At 46.3% G+C, this 23,303-nt stretch overlaps 1 protein-coding gene across 2 annotated transcripts in view; it reads left to right on the top strand.

The window, feature by feature from the left end:
• The window catches only part of OXSR1 (oxidative stress responsive kinase 1), a 98,462-nt gene that overhangs the window by 51,885 nt on the left and 23,274 nt on the right, over positions 1-23,303 (top strand). For both annotated transcript variants that reach the window (XM_027835788.1, XM_027835787.1), the window contains exons 5-10: positions 431-486; positions 9,882-9,991; positions 14,875-14,976; positions 18,953-19,086; positions 21,244-21,292; positions 23,010-23,075. In XM_027835788.1, coding sequence (XP_027691589.1) covers positions 431-486; positions 9,882-9,991; positions 14,875-14,976; positions 18,953-19,086; positions 21,244-21,292; positions 23,010-23,075 — 517 coding nt within the window. The remainder of the gene's footprint in view (positions 1-430; positions 487-9,881; positions 9,992-14,874; positions 14,977-18,952; positions 19,087-21,243; positions 21,293-23,009; positions 23,076-23,303) is intronic.

The following is a 23,303-nucleotide window of genomic DNA, read 5'->3' as shown; positions in this document are numbered from 1 at the left end:
GATTTCCTCAAGCTCAGGTCTGACTGTGTCTCGTACCCCTCCCACTCTCATCCGCCTTGGTAAACTCCTCTGGCTGCTTGTCGTCTACAGAAGCCAGCCTGAAGTCCCCTGCTTGGCCCGGAAAGCCTTTGCCAGCCTGACCCTGTCCTCTCTTTCCTTTCTCCTATACATTCTGGGAGCTAGCCACACAGGCCTCCGTTTGCCTTATCCTAGCAAATGTGACTGAAAACTGAGTTTTCCAGTTTTTTTCGCCCTTCTGTCTTTGTGAAAAAAAAAAAAAACCCACTTGAGCTCTTCAGGGTAGAAATCACACAGGTCATTTAAAATATGAAATAATCTGAAAGATAAAGCTGGATTGTTGCGGGGGGTGGCAGGGTTGTCTGTTTTGAATGGGGCATGCAGCATTTATTTGTGTTGTTTATTCATCTAGGGATGTCAAAGCTGGAAATATTCTTCTGGGTGAAGATGGCTCGGTGCAGATTGCAGGTAATGCATCCTCCTCCCTCTTGGAAAGAAGCTGAAGCTGGAATGTTTAGTGTTTGTGACCCAGTATTTTGCCTGGGTGCTAACAAAGCAGCTTTTCATTATGGTTCCATCACTCTTTGGATTGGGGTTCAGGCACCAGGAAAACGGAGGCAGGGCTTGGCCTCCTGGTTCCCATGGGTTTCCATGTTTGTGGGGGGTCAGTTTTGTGTCTTATGGCACTTTCGTCTCTTCACATCCTCTTACCTGTGTCACATGGAAGTTTGGGGAGAGTGGATGGGTATCCTGCAGTTCTATAGGCAGCATGGTGCAGTGGTCAGAGGCAGGACCCTGGGCCTCAACTCCTGGGTCTGATTCTCGACTTGGGCTGCCGTGGGCACGGTCTCCTCTCCTGACTGTCTGTGTCTGAGTTTCCTTTTGTCTGAGATGCGAGGAGTAATCCTGCATTGCTTCTCTTCCAAGATTGTTGTGTCGCAAATACCCTCTAGACCTGAAGGCCCTAGATCAATGGGAGGTGATTTTGCTGCTATTCCTTTATCACTCAGGAATGTGTTTAAGCAGGGACTCCTGGCATGATGGTAAATTAGATACTTCTGAATCTGAATCTAAATAGAGATGTGGAAAGCCATAGGAAGTTCCTGCCACCACCACCTATCTGGGAGGACAAAACTGGAATTAGATACAGCCTCACTTTTTAGCTTTATAAAAAGTGATCATTTGCCCGACACTCAAGTGAGGTGGAAGACAGCCAGTTGGGTGATCACCATGGGTGCTTTCCACCGTGGTGGAAACAGAACCAAGTGTAAGACAGATGCCCTTAGAGATGACGAGGTCTTCCAGGTGTTAATAATATATAATACAATAATAGTAATAACCAAAGCTGGCATTTATATAGTGCTTTATAAATATTTTATTTTATGCCTTTGAGAACCATTTGAGAAGGCATTCATAGGCTTCGGCAAACTGCCAGTGAGTCCATGACACAAGTAAGTTTTAAGAAACCTTGCAGTGGAGGGAGGACCCGGAATTAGGCAAAAATGAAAGGCACCAGAGGCTACTGCTGGCACCAGCCTTGCCGTCATGTTGTAGGAGGAAGGATGTGCAGTGGAATTAAGGCCTTTTAACTTAACAGCTGGTGGTGTTCTGCTGGGGCGACATCTGACAGACTTGCTTTAGCAGCAAGGTCTGAATTTGTGCTGTGTGGTTAAAACTCCTCTCCACTATTGCAGTGGTACGTTCAGCACGTTTATTTCTGACTTTGAATCTTGGCTCAAGGAGAATTGCAAACCCTGAGTTAGCTAATGACAAGCTACTTGCATCTCCTCATCAACGCTTCCATTTCATCCTCCTCTGTGAGCAGAAGTAGCTCAGGCGTCTCCTGAGCAGTGGACTTTACCTGGGCCGTTTGGTCAGTACAACTGGACAGGGGTGACTGGCAGACTCTTGAATGTTCAGTCTTGGAGGAGAATGTTGCCTGCAGACACTGCTGGCTGTCTTGAGGTTCTCCACGGGCGCTCTTTAATGATGCTGATGACCCCCATTTGTAGTGCACTTTGCTTTCTGAGGTAGGGATTTCTAGGATTGTTATTTTGTTATTCCCATCTTATAGTTGAGGAAGCTGAGGCTCTGGGAGGGTTAGGTGTGTCTGAGCTGAGAGTCTGCGCTCACTTTGTGACTGTAGGTCTAACTCCTTGGAGGCAGAGGAGGTGACCTCTCGTTCTTTATAAGTCTTGGGTTTGAAACTCTCCAGCTGATTGCCCCCGTTTTGTGGGTGAGGAGCCTGAGTCCCCCATGAAGTGATTCAATGAGTAACATGACGAGGGTGGCAGAGATAGGACGAGACTCTAGGGCAGCGGGGCAGAGACGCTGCATTTGGACCTGCAGGAGCCGTGCGGCTTCATTTCCCACTGCCTCTGAGCTTGGGCAGTCAGGCCTCCACAGAGCTGCCTCTGGGTGCTCATCTGTAAAATGAAGGGTTGGATCTATGGACCACGTCTTGACATCTCCAGGTCAGTAGAGCTGGGGCTGCGTGCCAGCCTGGTGCTCTTCCTACCGTGCCGGCTCATTGCCCTAAAGAGTTCCCTGAAGCACTTGTTTGATTTTCAGTAAACCCACAGTAGATTCCACTCCATCTGCTGAGTTCTTTTGTCAAGCTTGTATCTTCTTTCTTTTTTTCCACATTCTCTTCTTGGCTGCTTTTTCAGACAGCCCTGCCATGCAGTTTTTTTACTTGTTTACATGGACTGTAATCTTGTCTAGGTCTTCTCCAGGGGAGTCAGCTTTATGCCCTAACTAGAAGGAAGTTTAAGATGCAGAATACACGATCTGGTGTAATCCTATCTGGCACTTTCTTGAGGAGGTGACATTCTGATTAGTGGCCTTACCCAGGAGCAGACCGAACGCTGATGATTTCATCAGCATTTTGTAGAACTCTGTGCCCACTTAGTCATGCTCACATCTGACAGAGTGTAAGCTTCTCAAGGGCTTTGTAGTCTTTGTGATCCCAGGACCTGGTACAGTGCCTGTACTTCGGGAGCTGTTACTACTCAGTGCTTGTTGGTTGATCGACTGTTCACTCCACAAGGATTTTTAAGCACCTAGTAGGTGCCAGACGCTGTATTCAACCGGAGATATACAAAGATGAAATCAAAACTAGTTCCTGCCTTCAGGGAGCTTATGTTCTGTTGGGGCAGGGGAGGGACTAGAAAAGTACAAACATATAGAATCCTTGGCAAGCTTCGCAGCTTGGAAAGTACCTTCTCAGGTATGTTGACATTCAGTGTTTTTCCCAAGGTCATGTAGCTAATTGGTGTCAGGAGAGACATTTGAACCTCAGCCTTTCTGACTGCAAACACAGCTCTTTTTCCACAAGGCCATATTGTCTGTCAGGTCATTGAGGAAATGGATGATTTGGGGGTTTTTTTTTTGGTGAGGCAATCGGGGTTAAGTGACTTGCCCAGGGTCACACAGCTAGTAAGTGTCAAGTGTCTGAAGTCAGATTTGAACTCAGGTCCTCCTGACTCCAAGGCCGGAGCTCTATCCACTGCACCCCCTAGCTGCTCCTGCTTTGTTTTGTTTTGTTTTGTTTTGTTTTTGGAAATGGATGATTTTAAAAGGAAGTGGGTCACTCATGCAGTACCCATGACAGTTTGAGCGCTCCCTTCGTTCTGTTCCAGTGTAGACAGATCTTAAGGGGGTATTTGATTGTACTGGGTGGGATGTCTGTGAGTGATCTGTAGAAGAGCGTGGAGGAAAACTGTTAGGGAGAAAAAGTAGGAATAGATTGTGGTCTGTGCGGAAGGAGCCATTATCTACATTGGAGGAGCCCAGAAAACTCCCAGATGTGATTGGGAAAGGCTTAGCCCAATAAACAAAAACAGAGCACAACACAGATAAAGTCCATTTGTGGTTTTCTGAGTCAACATGTAACCACAAAGATCCGTTTTTCTAGATTTTGTCGCTCCTGGTCTTCATCAGTGATAGGACAGACCCATGAGAGTGTCAGCTAGCCAGACTGGAGGGGGAAGTGGGGCGAGCTGCCGCCCACTGCAGGCAATGGGAAGGGCTGGTGTCTACAGGGAATTAAAAATAGTAAACATTCTAGTTCAGAGAACTCCCAATTACACAGATGGTTCCCAACTCACATGACTCTGAGGATTCACTTTGAGAGTAAGTTTGTACCAGTTTGGCCTTGTTCACGCTGTAGTTCAGGTTTCCAGCTGCTGTGGTACAACATTCCTGCATTTAAAGAGTCGATTAGAAATAGTGATTGTAAAGATGTAGAAACAGGACTGAAGACCCTTCAGTTCTGGCCTTTGATGTGACCACTTGGAATCTTTGTTTGTGTTTAAAATTTAAAACAGAGAAACCCAGAGTGAGTGGCAGAAGGGAATCTTTTGGTTTGGCAAGTGCAAATTGTGCATCATCCTTCAGTTTGTATTGTACTGAGTTGAAGTAATATCTTCAGAATTGAAATCTGTTTATCTCTGTTGACCTGACCTCCAGCCCCTTCATTAAGCTCCCTTAGCTTCCCACTTGGTTCATCTCATGTCACCTCTCACCTAACCAGTGCAGTGGCCTCCTAATTGGCCTTGTTGCCTCAAGGCTCTCTGCTCCTTCCACCGCCCAGTGGCCTACGTGGTTTTCCTTCAGTGCAGCTCTGACCTTGTCACTCCTACTCAGAAAACTCTCTTTGCCCCTTATTGCTTCTAGGGTCCTATGTGAACTCCTCTGTTTAGTTTTTAAAAGCCTTTACAACTTTCCATTCCTCCACATGCTCTGTGGCCTCCTCAGACTGCGGCCTCCCTTGTGTCTGTGCCTTCACACTAGCTGTGCCCCATGATTGGATGCATCCTTTTATCACTTTAGGTAGCAGAATGGTAGAACCCCTCTCTTCCTAAAAATTTCTGCTGGCATGCCTCTTCTGCAGGAGGCTCTTCCTGCTTTCCCCAGCTGCTGGTGCCCTCCCTCGACCACCCTCCTCCTCAGTTATCTGGTGTTTATTTTGTGCTCATTTATGCACATATTGGCTCCCCTCGTGGAATGGAAGCTTCTCCAGAATAGGGGTTGGTGGAGTCTGTGTTTTTGTCTCCATGAGGCCTGTCACAGTGCCTGGCACCGAGGTGCATAATAAATGCTTTTGGGTTGGTTGGGAACTCCTCCCAGCATCGCAGGTGCACGACTCATCTGTTATCAGGGCCACTGAGTGGTGATGGAGCTTGGGGGGGGGGGTCCCCAAAGTCTTGGTGCAGTTTGGAGACTAGCTTATAAATATTATAGTATCTAACATCAGTATATGTTCACATAGCAGAGGATCTCTATCATGACATGTTGTCATTAATAATAATTAATTCCACTTAGGAGAGAAAGCTTCCCAGAATGCTCTCTGATGGGCTTTGCCCCTCCCAAGCCACCATGTTGCTTTGCTTTACTTGGGCTCTCCCGTCTGTGTCTTTCCTGCTCAGTAAGTTCATTTCTTGCTGTGACTTCATTCATTAAGCTTCTGGCTTTGTAGCATTAAGGCTCTGTTCTCTGCACTAGGGATAAGCTTTCAAGGCCAACCCAGGTCCCTTAACCATGGAGTCCACATAGTTCTTTTCACACCTTCCAGTACCTGAGTTACTCAGCGTTTCTCCTCTTCTGACATTTATCCTTCAGTTTAGAGGCAGCTGATGGCACAGAGGACAGAGAGCTGGACCTGATTCAAATCTGGCTTTAGACACTTAATAAATATATGACTCTGGGCAAGTCACTTCACTACTGGCTGCCTCTGTTTTCTTAGCTGTAAAATGGGAATAAGAGTAGCACCTATCTCCATGGTTCTTGTGAGGGTCAAATGAGAGAAAAATTATAAGCACTTAGTAGGTGCTTAATAAGTTCTTGTTCCCTTCCTTTCTAATCTCGGCCCCGCCCCCCAAGTACTTCTGTCTCTATTTCCACCACACGAGCCTTTATTTTCATTGGCTACCTTTGTATTTTTTAAGTAATTTTTGGGCAAGTCATCACTCAACATTTTATACCTTCTGAAAGTTTACCGTGTAGCTTTCTAGGTTCATTGTGTAGATAAAAATAACAACCCCGAGTAAAGCCTTAGGAATAGATTACAATGCTAAGCCTAGTTATTTTTGACAGTGAGATGTTAAAATGTCATGGTACCATTAAACTTCTCACTAAGTCATTTTTGTGCAGAAACATGTTACATGTTTTTGTGTTTTAGTCATGAAATGTTTGGATGGGAGTTGTGGCTGAATAGTTTCCTTATTTGCACTCATTTTATGAGCATTTTTGTCCTTTAAAAAGCTTAGATTTAGCCGAACTGTCATGGTGATTGAAAATAATTCAGCTTGTCAGAATTTGTGGTGGAAGCGGCTGGTTGTGCTGCTGCCGGGTGTTTCTGATGAGATTCAGATAATCACGGCTGTGAATTCACCTCTCAGTTGAGAAGAAACTGCGTTGGAGTCAGATCCCCACAACTGAATTTTTCTTTTCCAGACTTCCTCTCACACATGGAAGCTCTCAATTCAGGTCTTGCTGACTCCAGGCCCAGTCCTTTGTCCCCTGCCCCACCCCCTGATTCAGCACAGTCAGATTGGGAAGCTCTGGGAAACCTGGCCAGCCACAGGGAATCCCTCTGCCATATGGACTTTGTACTGGTATCTTTCATGACCCCGAAAAATACTTTTGAGCACAAGCCTTTCCATTTCAGCCTTATTTGATATCACCCCTCAGATCATCTAGCAAAGTTCAGTATCTTATCAGATCTGTCACAGAATCTTGTATAGTTTCTGAATCTCTGCTTGGAAGACAGGAAGGATTTCAAAGCTGGACTTTACTCAGTTGGGTCATCCTTTTTTGTAGTTACTTGTTAAGACATAACCAAATCCTGCGTTCTTTTGATTTCTCAGTCAACTCTGTGACTTGGTAGGTAGTCTGCTGCTGGAACCTTCTCGGCAAGCCTGCCCTTCTCCTTTTCAGCAAAAGCACTCTGCAGGCAAGCACAAACTCTTCTCCGAGATTTCCTAATGGTGAGGAGTAGGCTTCTAGTGGGCACTTATTTCTCTCCCTCTGTGCCCTTGCATTTCTCTTTTTAGCGAGTCGGAGTCACCTTTGATGTGGTTGCTATTGCTCATAGTTGACAATTCTTTGTTCCTGTCCGCAGTGGGCATTCACTTTCAGTTAAATGATGGTCATGGTAAGGATTGGTATAGACGGAAGCATTCTGATGCTGTTTTTTCCGTGACTTGGTGCTCATCAGTTCTATATTGACATTATTCTAAGACTCTCCAAACTTTAAAAATATCTATTAAGTTGCATGTTAGTTTTAGTGCCTGTAGATTTGGCTTTGAAGGAATGAAACAAAAAGATATTCTGTATTCTTCATGGAATTGAGGGTAGGAGCGTTGAGGTGACAAATTTTGTTGTTCAAAGTAACAACTAAAAAAACTATACATAATAATAATAAAGTGTCACTGTCTTGATTTTCCTCTGGACTTTCAGTGTGGAATCATTGGGTACACACTAAACTCAGGACACCTGGGTTTGATCTCCAGATTGACACTATATGACCCTGGAAAATCACATAATTGTTCTGTACCTCAGTTTCCTTATCTATAAAATGGGAGTGTCATCATTACTAGCATGGGGTTGTGGTAAGAAGAGTATTCTGTAAGCATTAAAGCAGAGCTGCCCTCCAGGATGTCAGTATTATTCTCTGTGAGGTTAGGCCAATTGCTCTTTTCAGTGTTCCCAGTTATTTCATTTCCTGAATACTAACTTTATGCCTAATTACATTTTTATTATTATTAAAGCTATCTTAGGGGCAGCTAGGTGGCGCAGTGGATAGAGCACTGGTCCTGGAGTCAGGAGCACCTGAGTTAAGGTCCAGCCTCAGAAACTTGACGCTTACTAGCTGTGTGACCTTGGGCAAGTCACTTAACCTCTATTGCCTACCAAAAAAAAAAGAAAGAAAGAAAAAAGAAAAAAAAAAGCTATCCCTACTGAAACTAGACGATGTCTTTATTGTGGTAAATGGTCTTTTCCAGTTAGACACAGACAAGGCTACGTAGTGCTTAGCATAGGGCCTGGCACATAGTAGGTACTTAAATGTTTTTTGATTGGTTTGTATCATAACTATTTTGAAATTCAAACATTAGTGTTTAATTAGTGTTGAGCCTATTCTCTAGACACATAATAGTCAAAAGGAGATTTCAATGAGAAGAAGACAGAGCTGAGCTGTAATTGGAATTTTACAGTGTATTTAAAACTTTCATTCTTTGAGTATTGGGAGCTTTTCTTTTTTTCTTTCTTTTTTTTTTTAGGTTTTGTGCTTTTATTTGGCATAATGAGCTCCTTCTGAAGGAAACCCCCTCCACCCCACCCCCACCCCCGTTCAGATCGACATTTACCATGAGCAGCCATTCACCAGTCCCCAGCTGCTCATTGGCATGGAAACTTTGGCTCTGTTTCTGACATGGGCCACTTGCCCCTCTTTAGGCAGCCTGGCACACACCTTATAGGTAGAACAAGTTAAAACTGCAGAGCAAGAAATAGATTCAGGTATTTTTGCCAATTTTAACTTTGTTCAGGGTTGCCTCCTTTTGATTAAGGTGAAACTTCTTGTGAACGTTGCCCTAAAATGTGAAATGCAGCTGAGGGAGAAAGAGATCTGCTTCATTGCTTTGCTTTGTCTGTCCCGTAGTTAATCGTCTCACGGCCAAAGCCGGTGTTCTGCTTGGTTGAGTGGGTCGGGTGGAAGATGATCTGATCTCATCAGTAAACTTGTTGCTTTCATTTCTAAAGCCGGGTGGGGTACTTTCTCCTCTGTGCTTCACGTGGGCAGAATGTGTGGGGAAATCACAGGGATGAGGGTCCTGAGCAGAGGCAGCATCTGCTTTGGGGCCGCGTGGGCAGGAGAGTAGGGCTGGGCTGCGTTGCTTGTGCTGATGCAGTTCTCATTACTCTGGAAACACTTTTCGGTATTAGAAGCATATTTTTGGTCACACTTTGATTACGTTGCTATTTTCTTTGGAAGCACAATTGTTCTTTCTTCTTTCTTTTTAAGTTGTTGAAGGTTTCATTAGTGTTTTAAGACTCCCTAGAAAATCTCTTTGGTTTGTTCATTTTTAAAGAAAGTGCTCCAGTCCCTGCTGGGTGCTTGCCTTGGCTCGATGCTATGGGAGACCACAGATCGTGAGGCCTTGGCTCTGTTCCCCCGGAACTGGCAGAGTAGTGGAGGAGGGAAACATTGGAATCACAGCACAGGATAAAGTCCTCAACTTGAGTGGTGGCAACAGCACGTGTGTTAAGAGGTCAGCAGAGGGGATAGTAAGTGGGGTCCAAGGGATTTAGAAAGGGCTTCTCTGAGGGAGTGGCCCTGAGCTGGGCTTTTAGGGATGATTAGGATTTGGTTTGGTAAGAAGAAGCAAAGCTGAAATAAAAGGTTGAACTGAGTGGGATGGTGAGAGCAGGATTCCTGTTGGGAAGGAGTGGAGTTGGAAAGGTGGTGGCGAGTGGAGTGAGATTTCTGAGGGTCCTGCTGGCAGGCTGGAGAGTTTGGCCTCGATCCCATAGGTAATGGGGAGCTTTGGATGGCACTTGTTTGGGGAATTGAAGCTGGAAGTAGCGTTCAGGACAGAGTGAAAGGGGCAGCAAGCTCGTGAGTCAGGGAAACCAGGCAGAAAGTAGATGGCGACTCAGTAGGTGAGTGAATTCTAAAGTGTTGGGGATTCACTTCTGGCTATTTTGAAAACTAATACTTCCAGCATAGATGTTTGACAAATTCTCTTCAAGTCCCACATTTAGAAAGTGTGGCACTCTAATTTGTGGTTTGGGTTTTCTCTCCGTGCCTGGATTAGTCAGTGGTCTCTCTTGACATGCTGTGGTTTTTTCTTCTATTTCAGATTTTGGGGTTAGTGCTTTTTTAGCAACTGGTGGTGACATTACCCGAAATAAAGTGAGAAAGACCTTTGTGGGCACTCCCTGCTGGATGGCACCGGAAGTCATGGAACAGGTAAAATGCACGTTTTATACTTTGGAAAAAGCCAGCTGCCGTTTCCTCATGGAGCTAAGTCAGCACGCACACGATGTGTACTTTAAAGAGCTTGGTGTCCTGAGATGGCTTCACGGACTTTCTAGCCATCTCAGGTATCTGGTTGGTGGCACTTTGGGCCGCATTCTTACAAATTCAACTGCAACAAGCATTTCTTAAGTGTCGGCTGTGCCTGAGGCACTGTGCCGGGAACACTGGACACCTCATGCACAGAGATAAATCTAGAAGGACGGTGGAGGAAGGAGGGAGCATTGGCGAGTTGGGAAGCAGCCACGTCACACAGTCTCAAAGGTCTTTGGAATGCAGTGCGAACCTGAACAGGATTTCTTGTGTAGCCTTTGCTTAAAGACCTTGAGGGAGAAGGAAGCCACCACCCTGAAAAGCAGCTGAGGCCGCTCTGGGGCAGCTGTCCTTCCTAGGAGGTTCTTCTCGCCCCCAGCCTTGATCTGCAGCCTCTCTACAGGGCCGCTAGCTCCTCTGGGGCTCATTCTGACATCTAGCCCTTCTTCTCCAGTAGAGCGTCCCAGATCCTAGCGACGGCTCTCAGCTCCCCTAGGTCTTCTCCAGCCAAACATCTCCAGTTTTTTCAGGTGATCTCCCAGCCATCCACCACCCTGCTGGGCCTCCGGCAGACGCTCTCCAGCTCTTTAGTGACCTTTCCAAACTGTGGCAGCCAGACAGCAGCAGAGTCCTCCCGTTGGGGCCCAGCTCGGCCCCAGAGGCAGCACGGCGGGGTGGTAGAGGGGCCGCATTTGAGGTTTCACATCCTCACTCTGCCATTTCTCATCTGTTTTGTAAACTTTGTATTTGATTTTCTTTTACAAAATCTTTATGGCTGTCCCTTGATTTTTATGTCACCTTTGTTTCCCCATCTAGTACTTTTCCTTCCTCTCTCCAGTGAGCCGTCCCTTATAATAAATAAAAAAAGAAAGAGAGAAATTTCAGCAAAATTAACCAACACATAAACTAAGTCTCCCATGATGCTCAGGATCTTCCGTAGGTCCTCACCTTTGGGAGCAAGGGAGGGGAGGTATATTCTGATACATCTTCTCTGGGGTGATAAAAAATAAAGAAAACCCTGAGAAGACTTAGATGAACCAATCAATTAATCAACATTTATCATACACCTACTATGTGCCAGGCACTGTGCTAAGAGCTGGGGATACAAAGAGAGGCAAAAGGCAGTCCCTGCCCTCAAGGAGCTCACAGTCTAATGGGAAAGACAACAATCAAATATATACCAACACGGTATATACAGGATAAACAGGAAATAATTGACAGACAGAAGGAGCTAGAATTGGGGGTTGGGAAAGGCTTTCTGGAGAAAAAGGGATTCTAGCTGGGAAGCCAGGGAAGCCCCTAGTCAGAGTGGAGGAAGGGGACAGCCAGAGCCAAGAGATGGAGTGTCTTGTCTGTGGAATAGACAGGAAGCCAGTATCGCTGGATCAAAGGGTGTATGTTGAGGAGGAAGGTATGAGAAGACTGGAAGGTGAGAGGGGCTGCCTCACAAAGGGCTTTGAATGCCAAGTAGAGCATTTTATATTTGTTCCTGGAGGCAATAGGGAGTCAGTGGAGTTTATTGAGTAGGGGAGTGACATGATTGGACCTGTGCTTTGTAGTGGCTGGATGGAAGATGCACTGGAGTGGGGAGAAACTTGAGGCAGGCAGACGTCAATAACCAAGCGGTTATTGCGATAGTCCAGGGTGAGGTGATGAGGGCCTGTCCCAGGGTGGGGCAGTGTTAGAGCAGAGAAGGGAGTGTGTTCGAGAGATGCTGCGGAGGTAAAATCGACAGGCCTTGGCCTAGATCTCGGGGATAAGAGGGAGAAGGCCAGGAGAAGAGGCAGAGGTGAGGAGGCAGTGCCTTCCAGGCACGAGGGCTGGCTGGGCCAAAGATGTGACGTTGGGAGATGTCTTGTGTGACAGACTGATAATGTCCAGCTTGTCTGGGATGCCGAGGGCTGGAGGAGTAATATCCAGTGGGACAGGAAAGAGAGACTGGGATCAGGTCCTGAAGGCCCGTAAAACCCATACTGTGATGCGTGAACTCTGAAATCACCGAGGAAGCAAAGGTTCCAGCTTCCAAACATCTTGATTTATTAAACTAAGCATGCCAATTGCATGACAGATTGTGACCAGGCCTCCTCAGCTTGGCAGTGGCCCCTGAATACAGGGGGAGGCAGATGTTTATGCATTAAGAGAAAACAATTAACAGGATAGAAACCAGGATACAAGATTACATCATCTGATTTCTAGTTGGGGAAGAGATTAAGTAGACTTTCCAAGTTGGGAGGAGGAGAGCAAACATGTAATTCCTTGAAATCAGAAAAAAAGGGTGTCCCACTCCCTCCAAGTGTCTGTGTTCAATCAAAGGAACGGGGAAACAGTAACTGATTGACCATTATGGAGCCAGTTTTCAGATAAGACCTATAGGTTTCCTGAGATGTGTAATCGTGAGAAAACTTGCATCAATCTTCCGATCTGATCAGGTTTCTGGTCACCATAACCTCGGTCCTTAGTTAAGGGTCTTTTAACAACAGCTAGAGGTGGTCAACTTCTCAGCCGTGCAGGAATAGGTTCAAACGATGCAAAAAAGTTTTCTCACAATTCCCATAATTGAATGAAGTTTTCTTACAAGACAGACATTGGACTTGACCCATAATGTACTAGAAAGGGAACTGAGCTGGGTTCAGACTTGAGTCACAAGATGGAGTCAGTGTGATTCACTGTTTATTTGATCCTAGAAGCAAAAGGCAGCTGCTGGAATTGATCGAATGGGGAAGTGAAGTGGTCAGATCTTTGTTTGGCAAGCAAGTGTGTGAGATGGGCTGGGGTGGGGAGACCCGTTAAGAAGCCCATTGCAGTGGTGGAGGGAAGAGGCGATGAGGGGTCGTTTACGAGAGATGCTGGGGAGGAGGAGCCAGCAGGGTTTGGCAGCTGGTGGGGACGAGAGAGGGGGATGAGTCAAAGATGATGTGGAAGCCCGGAGGCCAAGGACGATAGTGAGGCTTTGACAGAAATAAGGAGGTTTGGAAGAAGGATGGATTTGTGACTTTGGAGATTCCTTCCAGCTCTAAAGTGTTTGGATTCCAAATAAACGAGAGAGACTGCAGAGTGGTTCATAGCTATGGTGGCGTTTCTATTTGATAATGAAAATTTTGGCACAAGTTGGGGAAGGAAGAACTACTTAGAGGACCTTTCTGTAGCCTACTGCCTCAGCATCCCCTGATATCACTAGATAACGAAGACTGGTTGGAAAATGGTCAGTTAAATGCTTTTCTTTTGTGAGGACTGTAGGAGTGAGCACATACTAATAGTAGATGTCAGTCTGAGCCTCAGAAGGTGATTTGCCAAGTTCTTTTTCTTTTTTTTAAAGTCCTAATGATTCTTTCATTCTTTTTTTTAGTACTTTATTTTTCCCCAGTTACATGTAAAAGCAATTTTTAACATTCTTTTTAAAACTTTGAGTTCCAAATTTTCCCCCTTCCTGCCTCCTCACCCCTTTCAGTCCCATGTAGGTTATACATGTGTAGTCATGCAAAACATATCCATAATAGCCATGGTGTGAAAGAAAACGTAGACAAAGAAAAAACTCAGGAAAACAAAGAAGGTAAAAAAAAGTCTGCTTCAATCTGTATTCAGACACCATGGGATCTTTCTCTGGGGATGGAGTGCATTTTTCATCCTAAGTCCTTCAGAGTTGTCTTGGATCGTTGGATTGCTGAGAACAGCTAAGTCATTCACGGCTGATCGTCTTGTGATGCAGCTGTTACTCTGTACTTAGTACATTTCAGTACATTTACATCAGCCCATGCAAGTCTTTCCAGGTTTCTCTGAGAGCATCCTGCTCAGCCTTTCTTATAGTACAATAGTACCCCATCATAACATGTACCACAACTTGTCCAGCCATTCTCCATTTGATGGACATGTCCTCAACTTCTCCCCAAAAAAGAGCTGCTATAAATATTTTTGTACAGGTAGGTCCTTTTCCTTTTTGTTTTTTATCTCTTTTGGGATACAGACCTAATAGTGGTATTGCTGGGTCGAAGGGCATGCCCCATGGTCTTTTTCAATGGAAATTACTGGGAAGTAGTGTTAACCACAGGTTGAGTGCACAAGAGCAGGTAGCAGCTGATCCTGTTTGAAATAGAAAATAGATTTGGGCTCATTTCATTGTAATAGCTGACCTGCACTGTGATTGGCATGAATTAGGGGATCAAGACAAAAAGGTCCAGCCTATATGCCTTTACTCTGTCTTTAAGACCACACACCCTTGTGAGGAGGGGACCCAGCAGTGAGTCCTCTAAATCAAGGGTGGGGGGAGGGTGGAACACAGAAAAGAAAGAAAGACCTCTTTTCTGTCTCTCTGTCTCTGTCTTTCTGTCTCTCTTCCCCTCTCCTTCTCCCAGCCTCCCTCTCCCTCTCTTTCTCCCCCCTGTCCCTGTCCCTCCCCTTCTCCCTCCCCCCTTCTCTCTTCCACCCTCTTTCTCTCCCTCTCCTTTCTCTTCACTTTTTCTTCTCTCCTCTCTCTCTTTCCTCCTTGCCTCTGTCCCCCCCCCCCTTTCTCCACCCCTTTCCTCCTGTGCCTAGATTGTTAGGTTTATTTTTATTCTTTTTTGACTAGGAGAAAGACTTTTGCTCCCAGTTCACGCCTCTTTTAAGGTATTAGAGGGTGTAGCCGGTATCCAAAGAAGGAAGCTTATGTTGTCTCCAGTTCATTTGTGCCCTGATTTTGCAGTATTTCAACCTAGAAAGCAGCAGGAAGGTCTTTGAAGAACCTTTGACTTGTTTCATCTGGTTCCATCATGATCTTTTTCCAGTGACATTCCTCTTCTTATTTTTAGGTCCGTGGTTATGACTTCAAGGCCGACATCTGGAGTTTTGGAATTACTGCCATCGAGCTAGCCACGGGGGCCGCTCCCTATCACAAGTATCCGCCCATGAAGGTGAGTCCCCTTCCTTTGGCGGCGTAGCCATTCTGAAGTGGCCCCAAACCCCACATCCGGCTAGCAGAGAGCTGACTCAGGGTCCAGCGTCAGCTGGTCAGGGTCAGATGTTCTGAGTCAGCCTCATGTCAGAAGCCCACCCAGTGACTTGTGCTCTTGGCACATGGCATTGCTCATCTGAAATAATTCACCTTGCAGCGGAGCTCCCAGATACTCCTCGGTGAAGGTCCTTGCTTGCCATGATTCGTGAGTTTGGTTGGAAGGACAGAGTCCAATCTGGAGCCCATCCCATGTTGCACAGTGCGGGGTGTACTTTTTGGTTTGGGGCTGGAGGCCGCCCTTTGCCTGGTTTCTCATGAGTAGTCTTGTGGTGGACAGTTGTTTGCCACAAAATCAGGCTAACTCCCAGCCCTCCTACAGTGATACCATTTTGATGTCATTTCCCCTGCATTTGGTGGAAAATACGGTCCCTGCCCTTGAGGACAAGAAGTGACCACTGGGGTTGGTTTGAAGGCCAGTGAGCCAATTCACAAGCCTGTAAGCCCACAGACAAATAATGGCATCGTACCTCGGTAAAGCTGACCAGGAACATGACATTTGTTGGAGCATTTGTGAGAGAACAGGCAGCTAATACATTGTGGCAGCTGTCAGTTGGTCTGACTGCTGTACAAAATCACTGGGAACTCTGCCCACGAGGTCATTTATACTGGGCCCCGGGCTCCATGGAGTGTTCCTGCTGCCTGTCAAAGCCACTCCACGTGGACGGAAGGTCAGGAGCATCTCCTGAGAGAGACTGAGGGACGAAGGAGGAGCCCGGCAGTTACGTGGCTGTGGTGGGATGTTTCTGTGCCTAAGGAATGCTGGAGTGTTGGGCCTAGAGTCAGGAGGACCTAAGTTCAAATCTTTTATCATCTGTAAAATAGGGGATTCCAACGCAAACTGACTATATCAAAATATGGTTCCCCCAAACATTTAACAAACAAAACAACAAAGTCTCTGCTCTCAGAGTGTTTTGAGACACACGGCTAACTAAGTACGTTTTAACTACAAGCAGTTCCTTTAAAATCCGCAGTAGTAGTAACAGGCCTCTCTTGATTTCACTGTTGTCCAGTTTTTCTGAAAATATAACAGCCCTCTTCCTTAAGAGAGCTGCTTTATATAAACCAGGACATGAGCCTGAAGAGCACACTCCCTGTTGATAGAATGAAATAAAGACTTCTCTTTATGTATATTGCTTTTTAAAAATAGCTTTAACCCAGTTGAAGCTAAAGCACTGGTTGCCACACTCTAGCTCCAAGACTGGCTCGAGAGGCTGACGCAGTAGGGAGGCCCCCCTCCCTCCTAGGCTTTACCTGTGCAAGTAGAGGGTAGACTGGGCTCAAAAGCTGCACCAGGGCAAAGAGCCAGGAGTTTGAGTGGGCTTGAAAGCCAGAAGGAGTCAGAAGGACGATGCAGTTTAAAAAGACATTAAAAACTTAGAGTTGGCCTTTTTTTTGGGAGGGGGGGCAGGAAGGGAGTTCTAGACTGTGATGTCACTGATGGAGTTCCCAGTGAGAACTGGCTCTGTCCATGCAGACTGTTCTCAGCTCAGAGTCTTATAAGCAAGGCCCCCTGTGGCAAAGACAGGAGGCAGCAAGTTCACCTTTCACCTGGCTGCATCCTCCCCCTTCGCCAGCCTGATTTGTAGCCTCAGGCCAGACCTTCCTCTGACCTCCTGCCTTTCGGCTCCTGTTCCTCAGGTGCTTGAAGGAAGGCTACTAGGGCCTGTGGAGTGACTTCCATGTGGGCCAACACCAGGCACTTCCCACCTCCTGCTGCCAGCTTGATTTCCCAGCCCGGGTGTGGAGAGGCTGTGGTGCAGGGAGGAGCAGCTTTCCCTCTGACCTCAGGACTTCCTTGAGGGACGAGGAAGAGGAAAAGTCAGTAGAGAAAGAGGCTTCCTTCTCATGCTGTGCTGGTCCTCCATCCCTCTCCTGCTGCCCCCGCCCTGCTCAATCTCCAGCCTTCAGAGGGATGAGGAGTAGTGAAGCAGGGCCTTACATCTTGTGCTCCACTTGTCTCCAGCCCCATCGTCAGAGGAGCGGCCCCTTCCACTCTGCCATTCTCACATCTAGTCGTGCCCTACACATTCCGGGGATTCTGAACGTTGTAGACCGTCATCCAAACTTCATTGTCCCTCATCTACTCCCCAGTTCCTCATTCCCATTCCCCCAATCCTCCCATGCCAAAGATCCAACCAAATACCACCCGCCGTTTCACTGTGCCCTCTGGAGTGCCCGTTCCATAAGCAACAAAATTCCCTTCATCTTAAGTCATTTCCTCTCCCACTCTTTCCATCTTCTGGCTATTATGGAAACCTGTCTCCCCGACGACACAGCCTTGCTGGCCACCCTTCCAGTACTGGCTGCACCTTCACTCATTCTTCTTGGCTCACTGGGCAGAATGGGAGAGTTGGAACAGAGTTGGAACACTCTTGCTCCCCATTGCTACTTTAGGGTTCTCCCACTGACCTCTACCACTCAGTAACCTCTCCTTTGAAATTCATGCTGTTCATCTCTACCATCCATTCAAAGTCCTGGTAGCAGTTGTCTGTAGACCTTCAGGTCACTCCCTTTCCTCAGGGAGTGCCATACCTGGCTCATGTTTTTCTCCCCAACTCTTCCTCTCACACTTGTAGACTTCAGCGTACATATTGAGACTCCCTCAAACACCATGACGTTACTCCTTCACCCCGCCTCAGCCACATACAAAGATGGCCAGACTCTTCATCTTGCCATGACCTACAGATGCACCACCTCCATGTTCAGGAATGTAGAGGGCAACAGCGCCCTCCCAGGCCCTCGGGCTCCCAACCTAGGTGTCATCCTGGATTCCTCACTGTCTCTCACCCCCACGTCCAAGCTGGGACCAAGGCCTGTCGGTACTCCATGCTGCCCTTTAGGGGTGGCATTAAGAGAATCATATTGTCCAGAATAAGGGACTTCCCAGTGCCCTGCCCTCTCTCTACCCTGGTCACAGCACAGCTAGAGGAATATGCTTAGTTCTAGACATTGCCATTTAGGAATGACATTGAAAAACTAGTGTGCATCCATGGAAGGGGGGCTGGGATGGTAAGGAGATCAGAAACCTTGCTTGTTAGAAGGACACTGAAGGAACTAGAGATGTTGAGATTGGAAAAGAGAAGATTTCAAATAATTGAAGAGTTGTCCTGGGAAAGAGGGCTTGGACATGTTTTGTTGGGTACCAGCAGACCTGGGGCCAATGGGTGTAGAATTTCAGGAAGATAAATTTTGTTCCAGTGAAAAATACTTTCTAATGGAGTTTCCTATAACCAAAGGCCTCCAGTTGAAGGCCGAACAGCAACCTGTGGGATGGACTAGAAGTAAGAAATGGCTCAGTCTTAATTCTCCTTCCATCTGGGAAAGGTGAGGCCTACAAAGATGTCAGAAAATGTTAGTTAAAGCTTGGTGGCCTTGTTGACTTGTCAGGTCTTTGTTTCAGCCAGGATTGGCCTTTCCTGATAAAATTCCTTCTTTTGAGATCTTGCCCTGCTGGCCCAACAGAGGACTGAAAACATACCTTATTTTGAGCTGTCTGAGCAGTCACCTTACCATGTCACCTGCCCAGTTTCCCCTGCCCCACCCTCACAGCCATGCTGTAAAGACTACCTGGGCCCCCAGAACCTCTTCCCAGTCCTTGGCTCCTACTTCCCCAGACTCCAGAAACCAGGCTGCTCTTGGTGCTATAGTCAGCCCCCTTTGGGAAGTAGAAGTTTGCAGATTAGGGGAAGGGGGTGGTATTGGTGGACTGGCAGGAAAATCTGCCATCACTTGAGTGGGAAAATTTATTCAGAAGAACTTTGGGAAACCAGTCCATTTGCCAGTTGGTAACTGCTTATATGGAATATACTTTTTCTTAAGTCTTACTGAAAATCGGTTGGTCCTCTAGCAATTTATAATGGACTTAATTCTTTCAGGTGTTAATGCTGACATTACAGAATGATCCTCCTTCTTTGGAAACTGGTGTTCAAGATAAAGAAATGCTAAAGAAATATGGAAAATCATTTAGGAAAATGATTTCATTGTGCCTTCAAAAAGATCCTGAGAAAAGGTAAAACAAGGACCAGAAAGTTTTCTCCTCATGTAATACTTGGAGTTTGGAAGGTTGTTCTTGAAGTTAGATTGCATGTGCGTGCACGCACCCACGCACATGCACACATTTGGGCAGCTTCTTTGTGCGTTTATTACATAGCTCACCTGCACTGACGTCCTTCCTCGGTGCCTCATCATGTCAGGGAGGTGAGCTTGAGTATTCAAAGGCTCATGCAGTAGAGTGCTTTCTGCACCTGGAGAAGCTGTGAGCCGGGCCAAGTCAGCGGGCCCCAAGGGAGGCCCTCTTCTGGCCCCAGCAATTACCAAAGACTGTTTCTGTTACTACGTTATGGGATGATTATGATCGGTGTTAGTGGAGGGAGTGTGCGCCCCAAGGACACCAGCGATCTTTGAAGGGCAGGAGTGCCCTCTGGGCCCCAGAGACTGACCGTCTCATTAAACTAGGAGAATACCGCCCTGAGCTGCCTGGTCTCTAGACATAAATCTAGTTGTCATTTGGTACATGCAGAAACGTAACTTGGTTTTGGACCCAAGCAACAGAAACATTGGATGCATGAGTTCTGTATAATTAATATTCCCTCTCTTCTGGTCACTCTGGGGTTCGGTTTGACTGTTGTATCCTCAATACCTGTGAGAACATCTTGTGGCGCCAAGCCTGGAGAGCTGTGACAGGCAGCAGAGGAGATGGGGCAGGGACAGGCCAGGGTGGGCAGGACAGGAGGCCTGGTATGCAGCATGCAGCTTGAAGGGTGGCACTTGCAGAAAGATCTGGTGGACATTTTAAATCTTGATGAAAAGGAACCCATGCTCCAAAGGGACATTTAGCGCTTACAGCTACGCACTAACGTTTTAACAGGTGAAAAGAATTTAGATAGCTGTGTGAGGCCAGACTAAGTGAGCAGCGGCAATCTTTCCTTTTCCCCAGCAATTGTGTTCTCGCTTGGACTAATTAATGGTGTACTAGCCCAGACACTTGCTGTTGCGTGTTAAACAACATATGTGTACCTATGCCATATTCTCTGCATCACTTCAGTACCCCTACGATTACAGTGTGTTCGTTTGGTTTTCACTAGAGACCCGTTAGAGATGCCTGTGTCTGTAAGTGTTTTCTAGGCACAATTCTTTGAGGTTGATTTTTTTTAACCCAAGACACATCATTTTCTTTTCTGAACCTATCAGCTCAATGACTGTGTTGCTTCCCCAATACTTGTCCCTCGCTCATAAAAATAACCATAATAATGGTTGTAGCAGTGGGTAGCATTTCTGTAGCGCTTGAAGGTTTGCAAGGCCCTTTCCGTATGTTAACTCATTTGATCCTCACGACAGCCCTGGGATGTAGGTGCTATTATTATCATCCTCATTTTACAGATGAGGAAAATGAGGCAGACAGAGATTAAGTGACTTGCCCAGGGTCACATAGCTAGTAAGTAAGTGAAGTTAAATTTGAACTCTTTGTGACTTCTGGTTCAGCACTCACTCTCTCCACTGAGCCACTTTTGATAACCCTAACAACAAATATTTACCATTGTTCGCAAACATTTTCTTTTTATACTAATTAGTAATGCTGAGGTTCTTTTATATCATTTATCCTGCTGAGTGTTGTCCCAACGTGTTTACCTGGTTCTTAGTGAAGTAAAATATTTAGTGTTTGGGCGCCAGAAAGGAAAAAAATGGCTTTAGGGGCAAAGGGCAGAAGGCAGTTAATTAGCCTGGGCACTCAGTGTCGCCAGAAAGGAACTATGGTCACATGCATCGAGAGGAAAGGAAAGTTTGGCTCTGTCATTTCCCTTTATTCAACAGAAAAGACCCATTTGTTCTTGCTGGGTGTCGGGGTCCTGGGGGAGCAACCCCCCATCCCTTCCCACACAGAGCACAACCTGAGGTTTTCTTAAGAAGAGCTCGATTCAGAGGGAGGGGTTGTTTTTGACTGGGCAGCACCTGGATTCTGGGCTCTGGGAGAGTGGCTGAGCCATGGTCCAGAGAAGAGCACTCAGCTCGGCTCCTGTGTCCCGTCCTTAGTTCTGCTTTCCTTCTGGGGTGGGTGGGGGAGCAGATGGGCCTCAGGCCGAACTTTGTTGGGCCACAAGTGACCCTTTTCTTTTGGCTGCGGAATGGAAGTTTACTTAAAAAATGTAACCTTTCGTCTTGTTTTTAGACCAACGGCAGCTGAACTGTTAAGACACAAATTTTTCCAGAAAGCAAAGGTAGGAAAAACTCGCTCTTGGTCGTGAGTGTGTGTTAGCCCTCATTTAATTGGGTGGGTTTTAGGCTTTTTTGGATTTTTGTGGACGTATTTTGTTTTTACATTGAGAGTGATCCATTCTCAAATGTATCCATCCCCCCTGCTTTCCCCCGGCAAGCCAGACCTCCGAATAGCAAATTTAAAAAAGAGGGAAGAGTTTCCAGCCAAAATTAGGCAGCAGCCTACACCCACGCCCTCTGGAGGACATTGGCTCTGCTTTTCTTCCCTGGCAGCAAGCTTGATATTTACAGAATATCGAATTTTATTTTTGTGTTGAATCAACCATCAAACTTTTTTGGGTGCCTCCCCTATGCCAGGCACTCTGCTGGGCTCTGACGCAGAGCCCAGAGTGAGACAGTCCTGCCTTTGGGGCGTTTGCATTCTAATGGTGGCACCAACATGGGCATGTGCCCACCGGGACAGACACAGCATCAGAGGCATTGAAAGAGCAGAAGAGTAGGTATGCAGTAGCAAGGGCCTCATTAGTACTCATCTGTAACATGGGGGGAAGATCATGGCGCCCACCTCACAACAGTCAAATGAGAGAACAGTATGAGGCGCTTTGCAAACCGTAGAGTACTCTGTAAATGCTGGCTGTCGTCCTCCTCCTCATCCCAGCCCATCAGCATCATCAGTAGATTAAGACCAGGCAGTGGAAATGTGTCATGGCCCTGCCCACATGGTGTGATTCCTTCCAGCCTGTGTGTGAGTGGCAGCCAACACGGCAGGTGGGAGGAACTTTGCCGTGAGCAGAAATAGGGTAAGGGGCAAGGAGCTCTAGGGTTAAAGACAGCGGAAAGTGGAACTAGTTGACTAAAGGGTGAAGACTGAAAAGGAAGGAAAGTGAGTGCAGAGCAGCGGTCACAGACTGGGAGAACAGAGGGGGCGGCAGTGAGGATAAAGAATGGGTAGTGGAGGGGAAAGAGGGAAAGAATAGGGTGTCAGGAGAGTGATGGGGAGATTCAGAATCCTAAATCCAGAGCAGGAAGGAACCTCAGAAACCTAGTATGTCCTCCTCACTTTTATAATTGGGAAAACTGAGACCCAGGGAAGTTAAGGCCACAGGGAGTACATGTTAGAGATGGGGTTCTTTCTGCTGGACCACCTTGCTTCCCGAGAAACATATCTCCCAAAACGTGCTGGGTTTTGATTTTTCTTGTTGGTGGGAATGGCTGCACCAGTGAGATTGCCAGTCCTTCGGATTATCGGTGTATACTTTGTGCTTATCTGTTTTGGTGTCCTGTCTTTCCCCTTCTTTCTCCAACTCCCCCCAGGAGAATGTAAGTTCCTTAGGGGCAGGAACTGATGGTCTTTTGTTAACCCAGCACTCGTGAAGATCCTTGCATGTAGTCCACTCTACTGTGGGTGCCTGATAAATATTGTCGACCTGAAAAGTGAATTTGTGATTTCCCCCGACTTCTCTCGGGTGTTGGTGTGTCCCATAATAAGCATTTCAGCATGACAGATTTCTACATATGTAGGACCAGAGATGAGCGAGTCAATCTTACATAATTAGTAGGAGGGGAAAACTGAAAGTTCTCTCATACTTGGATAAATAGATGAATACATCATGCTGTAATAATGCAAAATACTTTAATAACAACCTCCTGATTCAGTAACAAGGGTTGTTTTTTTTTAAAAAATAAGAATTATAAAAATCATCTCTTTTCACCTTCTAGAATAAAGAATTTCTCCAAGAAAAAATGCTTCAGAGAGCGCCAACCATTACTGAGAGAGCTAAAAAGGTAACCACGCCCTGTACTTGCTCCACACATCCGTTATCACTTTGAAAATAGCTTGGAATGTATCGGCCTATGCAACATTCTGTTGCAGTGACGAGTCACTTTGCGCATTTATTTCTAGCAATCTATGGATTGAAATGGTTTCCTGCTTGTGAGCTGAGACCTTTTTACAGCACAGTGAAAAGTCGTGTTAGAAACAGTCTTCTAACCTCAACCCAAAACATTGGTTGA

This window comes from Vombatus ursinus, unplaced genomic scaffold (genome assembly GCF_900497805.2).
Source record: "Vombatus ursinus unplaced genomic scaffold, bare-nosed wombat genome assembly UNPS02014817.1, whole genome shotgun sequence".
Taxonomy (NCBI): Eukaryota; Metazoa; Chordata; class Mammalia; order Diprotodontia; family Vombatidae; genus Vombatus; species Vombatus ursinus.
Note: the sequence above shows the minus strand (reverse complement) of the source record. Positions and strands in the feature narration are given on the sequence as shown.